This window comes from Wasmannia auropunctata, unplaced genomic scaffold (genome assembly GCF_000956235.1).
Source record: "Wasmannia auropunctata unplaced genomic scaffold, wasmannia.A_1.0 LD314755.1, whole genome shotgun sequence".
NCBI classification, from domain to species: Eukaryota; Metazoa; Arthropoda; class Insecta; order Hymenoptera; family Formicidae; genus Wasmannia; species Wasmannia auropunctata.
Window position 1 is genome coordinate 10,725 of NW_012048135.1, and position 6,077 is coordinate 16,801.

The 6,077-nt window shown below is 32.0% G+C and overlaps 1 protein-coding gene across 1 annotated transcript in view; it reads left to right on the forward strand.

Moving 5' to 3' along the window:
• Positions 1-7: 7 nt before the first annotated feature.
• LOC105460836 (multidrug resistance-associated protein 4-like) overlaps positions 8-6,077 on the forward strand; it is an 11,129-nt gene continuing 5,059 nt past the window's right edge. The window contains exons 1-8 of the mRNA XM_011707327.1: positions 8-105; positions 1,362-1,472; positions 1,840-2,020; positions 2,806-3,036; positions 3,638-3,769; positions 4,097-4,288; positions 4,436-4,744; positions 4,857-5,400. Coding sequence (XP_011705629.1) covers positions 32-105; positions 1,362-1,472; positions 1,840-2,020; positions 2,806-3,036; positions 3,638-3,769; positions 4,097-4,288; positions 4,436-4,744; positions 4,857-5,400 — 1,774 coding nt within the window. The 5' untranslated portion in view covers positions 8-31. The remainder of the gene's footprint in view (positions 106-1,361; positions 1,473-1,839; positions 2,021-2,805; positions 3,037-3,637; positions 3,770-4,096; positions 4,289-4,435; positions 4,745-4,856; positions 5,401-6,077) is intronic.

Genomic DNA, 6,077 nt, shown 5'->3' on the forward strand with positions numbered 1-6,077 from the left:
GTCGTAATATTTTGTGAGACCATATAACAACATGGATAAGAACACGAACGACATGAAGCAAAACCCTAGAGAGACCGCGAATATCTTCAGTGTTCTATTCTTCTGGTTCGTTAAGACTCTTGTCTGAGAATGCACTTAGTGAAGGAAAGCAGGAAAAGAAAGAACGAAATAGCTTTGTTCCTTATAATAACAATTTCAATTGCTACAATAAAGGAAAAATTTCAATTTTTTTCCTTAAAAAAGAACTTTCTTTAAGAAAGAAGAATTTTCTTCTTGGATGCAAAATTGTATTTTTTTGTTTTTAAAGAGAAGATCTTTATACTTTGAAGATAAAATTTTCTTTTCCCTAAAATAAAAAATATTTTCCCGTATATTGCATCAACGACTATTTATCTTATAAAATATTTTATGTTTTGTATCATACTTCTTTATTATACTAACAAAAAAAAAATAGAAATGCATTTTGTAAATTTTTTCTTACTATTCAAAAGATCGACGTTAAACTATGCCTTTATCTTTCTTTTCTGCCGTATCAACTACCGTTTGCCACAATGAGTACAATTAACTCAATACACGTGGCGCTATAATTTTCTTACGTTCAATTTATGTTGAGTCACGCTTTTATTTTTTTTCTTCTACATATCAATTGCTATTTGTTATAAATACAATTAAGACGTTTCGTGCCGCGCTAACTTTTTTTATTGGTGATCCACGCAGAATGGAAAATGTCAGCTACTTATATGTCTGACAATGAGTCATTTTAGGTAGAATTTATATAATGTGTTGTAATACAACCTCAAAAATTAACATTTTTTAGTTAATAATAGGTAATTGACTCTAAAGACTAATAGCAAATTCAATTGGATACATTTGTGCACACTCAATGTATGTACATCAATGCCTTTGTACACTGTTCTAATCTTAATGCAAAAGTGAAATAACTGCCCATTAAGTGATGCCTAATACATTATTTACTAAATAATGCTATTAAGAATTTTACGGTTTAACTCTTTTTTGTATTTTTATTAAACACACACATCTTTACATCGATTTGTGTGTACAACGGACCCACTATAGTGCGTCCAACCGCATTCGCTCTATATAATATATATTTTTTTAAAATAATAGATTTGTAGCTTTCTCAATTTATTGCTAGAAGGTAAAAGTATTGCTTGTCTTCTGATCAAATTCGCAATGATTGTTCATAAAAACGAGATATTTTCATTAGAGTTAAGTAATTGTCAAGAAATGATGTTGGTGTTGAAATAAAAAAAAACTGTAGCTTCAAACTAATTTTTGTACTGCAATATAATAAAGTATATTAATATGAAACATATACCGATTATTTGCGATCCGCACAGGTGGATGCGAGAATTATTTATAACAGGCTCCAAGCGTGATTTGGACATATCTGATATTTATAGACCAATTAAAGCAAACGAATCCGAAAAACTAACTGATTATCTCGAGAAGTAAGTATCGCCAGCGTGGATAACAAATTAACATACATTAATGAAAACATAAATAACTATAACACTATATTATAATCCTTGTGACTCTCACTTTTACTGTTCTCGGAATAATAAACAAATCTTAATAATTATTTTCAAAATACAAGTTCAATTTATATTATAGGTATATATAATAATATAAATATAGGTATATACCTAATATCTAAAATTTTGATATTTATTCTTTTTTGCGATAACGTTATTTTACATTATTCTTGAAAATGGGAATGCAGCAGAACATGGCAAAAGAGTAAAATTCGTCGCATTTAAATAGTAAATCAGTTTCCCCGCTTTTCTAACAGAGTCTTAATGCATTTCTTTTATTCAGGTACTGGAACCGTGAGCTAGATAAACTGAAATACATCGTGTGCAAAGACGGACAGAAGGTGTCGCTCAAGAAGGACGCCCGGCCGAAATTATATAAGGCGATCTTCAAAGCCTTTTGGTTACCATATTTCATACTCGGAATCTTCGCCTTTATCGAAGTATATCGATACTCCGAGAAGAGAGTTACTATGATATATACTAATATTGAGATAATACTTATTGATATTTACGATATTTAGATCAAGCGTTCATGTTAAAAAGAAACATTGAAAGATATTTCTACAAAGAGGAACAACAAAAAAATTTGTTTTTTTAGTTAATCTCTTGGTAGATTCAGTTAATAATAAAGAAAAAAAAATTGTTAATCCAACAAAAGAACACAATTAAGTATATCCCTTCAATTTTAATAATAAAAATATTAATATATAGACAAAAAAAATAAGACATTTATTTTTCTATAAGTTAAGAGGGTAAAATCATTCTTTTACAGAAAATCAGTTTTTTTCTTTTCGAGTGAATATTTAAACCGTCAAAAATATGAAAGAAAAGTGTTAAATAATAGTTTTACAGTTGTAAGTGTGCTTTATAACAATACATTTTAATTTTTTAAAATTAAGAGTGAAGGTAGTGATGTAAAAAATTATGTTGTTTTCAAAAATTAAAATGCGTTGTTGTAAAGCTCACGTGAATTTATTGAACTTTTATTATGATATTTTTACACGGACGTAAACATGCGTTTTATTATCTACCTCTTCTTTGAATTTATTGTATATTCTTTGATTTGATTGATTATATTAAAAACGTTTATATATAGTAAGTAAGACATCTGATTCGGCTTGTTGCTCATTTAACACATTATATAATTTGTCTCTCTCTCTCTCTCTCTCTCTCTCTCTCTCTCTCTCTCTTTCAGTTTTATTAGATTCAAGCTCGTGGCATCATTAAATTTCAACATTTCTGCTTTCAGTGCGGTGTAATACGCGTGATAATGCCAATCCTTCAAGGTTTGATCATCGACTACTTCACCAGAGATTCCACCTCAAAATACAAGATAAAGATGAACGAGGTGCTGATCTACGTCGTTCTCATGGTCGTTTGCAGTGTCATCTCCGTTATGTTGATGCACCATATGATTATGCTGTCGATGCAGATTAGCATGAGAATACGCATCGCCTGCAGCTCCCTTCTCTACCGGAAGGTAACACTGCCGATTAATTTGCGAGCTGTTCCAAGTTTTTCGTAAGTGAAAAGAGAACTTCTTTAGAATGAAATGAACTGAATGTACTGAATATATACAGAACATAGTACACGGAAAGAACAATTTTGCTGGATCCAGATCTGAAACTAATTTTTATTTAATAATCAAAATAATCTTGTTAGAAAGTCAAAATAATTGCAAGTATAGCAAAACGTTTTATAGCAATGCTTATCATTTTTAATTTTTTAACAAATTATTTTGATGATTTAACAAGAATTTATTTTCAGATCTGTATTTAGCAAAATTTGTAGATCTTTCAACAAAATCGTTCTTTCCGTATAGGTGTTTATTTGCTAATTTTTAGAACGTCCTAAATAACTTTTAAGACTATAACAGATAGTCCTCGCGACATTTTGCTCAACCAACAGAACGTCCTCAGAAGGATAGAAGGCTATTAGAAAAGTTACATAATGATATTTAGAGCAAAGACGTAGGAAAAAGACAATAGAAATTAAACACACGAAAAACTTTGTTTATCAAATAAATGTTCCTTTTTTCTAATTAATATAAATTTCTATAATTTTTTGTAAAACTGTCATAGATATTACGGTTGAACACAGCATCCATGAATCAAATAGGTACGGGACAGATCATGAATATTCTCAGCAATGACGTCGCTCGCTTCGATACGTTAACGATGTTCCTGAATTACATATGGGTCATGCCTATTCAGGTTAATTTTTTTTTTATCTGAAAAATATATTAATGTGAATCCCGAGATATTTTAAATATTTCAAATATAGTTTTATTTCAACTAAACTCGTTTAAATTAATTATTCCTTTTATAGGTGATTGATAAGTATAGCTATTAATATATTAGTAGTTTGTTTGTTGTTATATAAAAGGTACATCCATTTGTATATCTATATGTAAACATCCATACATTTTACTTCTTCTTGTCGTAAGCTGTAAAAATATAGAGTCTTTCCTTTTTTCCTTCTTTTGATGTTGCTTTTCAAAAACTATCTATTCAAATTGATCGGGTTTTTTCTATTCACAGATGGCGATAATAGGATTTATAATGTGGCAACAAATCGGTGTCTTAGTCCTTGTCGGCATCGGATTGTTATTGTTCGTCGCCATAATAGTGCATGGGACTCTCAGCTTGCTAAGTCGCCGAATCAGAGCCATTATCGCGCCACTAACCGACCGAAGAGTACAGCTGATGAGCGAACTTGTGGCTGGGATACAGGTCTCTCCGAGATATTTGATCCGGGATATTTATTTAATTCTTAAATGACATAAATGGAAAAAGACACTGACATTTAAGTGTCAAATTCTACAAAAAAAATAATTTTATGAAACTAAGTATACGAGATGATAATTATTCTTGATTCAGGTGGTAAAGATGTACGCCTGGGAGAAACCGTTCAGCAAGATCGTATCGATGACCAGAAAACTGGAGATCAAAAAGATTAAATTCTCGTCGTATATACACGCTGCATATTTATCCATTATAGTCTTCACTACCCGACTTAGTCTCTACTTCATCCTGATAACGTTTGTCCTAACGGGAAATGACTTAACCGCTGATGTGACCTACAAAATATCGACATACTTCTACTTGCTTCAATTCACCACCGCGGTAAGTTTCCCGCGCGCCATGGCAACGCTGAGCGAATCAATGGTGTCATTGAATCGATTAGAGGTACGTATACTGCCATTATTTTAAATTTCTCGATGATACCTTAAACATCACAATCTTTCTGATATTTCTAATAGTCACATAACTGCGACTGAGATGTGCTTAATTTGTACAGAACCTTCTGCTAATGGACGAAATAAACATGAGATGTTCGGAGAAGACGTCGCAGTTACAGTTTAAATTTCAGAAACCAAACGAAGCAACCAACGAGAAGAAACAAACAGACAGATACATCTCGAGAAATGAGAGTATCGCTCTTTCCGAGTCTCAGGAATTAATTGCAGATCTTCCGGTCTTCGTGGAACTTCAGCGCGTTTGCGCCAATTGGATTAGTGACCAATTGCCGCCAACTTTGTGTGACGTCAATTTGACTATTAAGCCAGGTCAGTTGTGCGCTATAGTCGGCGTCGTGGGTTCCGGCAAATCGTCCGTGCTACATCTGCTGCTGAAGGAGTTGAATCTCGACGGGGGTTTCGTGATTCTCACTCAGGGCTCCTCCAGATGTAATTTTCAAAACAATTTGTCTAATGGTTTCTTCATGAGCAATCCGAATCTGCGCATTTCCTACGCTAGTCAAGAGCCTTGGATCTTTAATGGTACTGTGAGAGAAAACATATTATTTGGCGAGCCCTACGACAAGGCCAGATACGTGCAAGTGAGTATATAATTCAAAACAACTGCTATTATACAGTGTTGATTGCATTATTGTATTGCACATCGCAATGTCAATTTCTCAAGATTACTTCCTTGAATGTAACTTGGCAAAATTCTCAGATACTTCAGTCTTTTGCTTCAATTATTATATATAAATCACGTATTTAATCGTAATTGTCAAAAATTAAATATGCTTTTCAGCGAATATTATAAACTTTTCCGAATATATAATTTCTATATATATAAAATTCCTTTTACATGCAAAAGAAGAATGCGTCTAAAACTCTTAATACCCGTTTTCATGATTCTATCTTTTCCATTGCAACACTCCACTAAATTCCGTGCCGTCTTTTCTTACACTGCTGCAAAATGCTTTATCATTTTCCTTCATTTGTCATAACATCTTCTTCTCTGTCTACTTTTTGCGATGCAGTATCTAGTATTTTTTATCAGATCCACCTATACGTAACTATGTCTTTATCACTATTAGACGATTGTTGTATATTCGTTGCGGTGCGTTTCCCATGCCACTGTATATATATTGTTATTGTAGTCTCTTAATATTGTAATCTCTTGGACGTACGTAATAAAATTAAAATTAATTAAATTAATTAAATTTTTTATATAATTTCAAACTTTTTAACATTTCTCACTTAACTTATATTTTCGGAAGAGCACACGT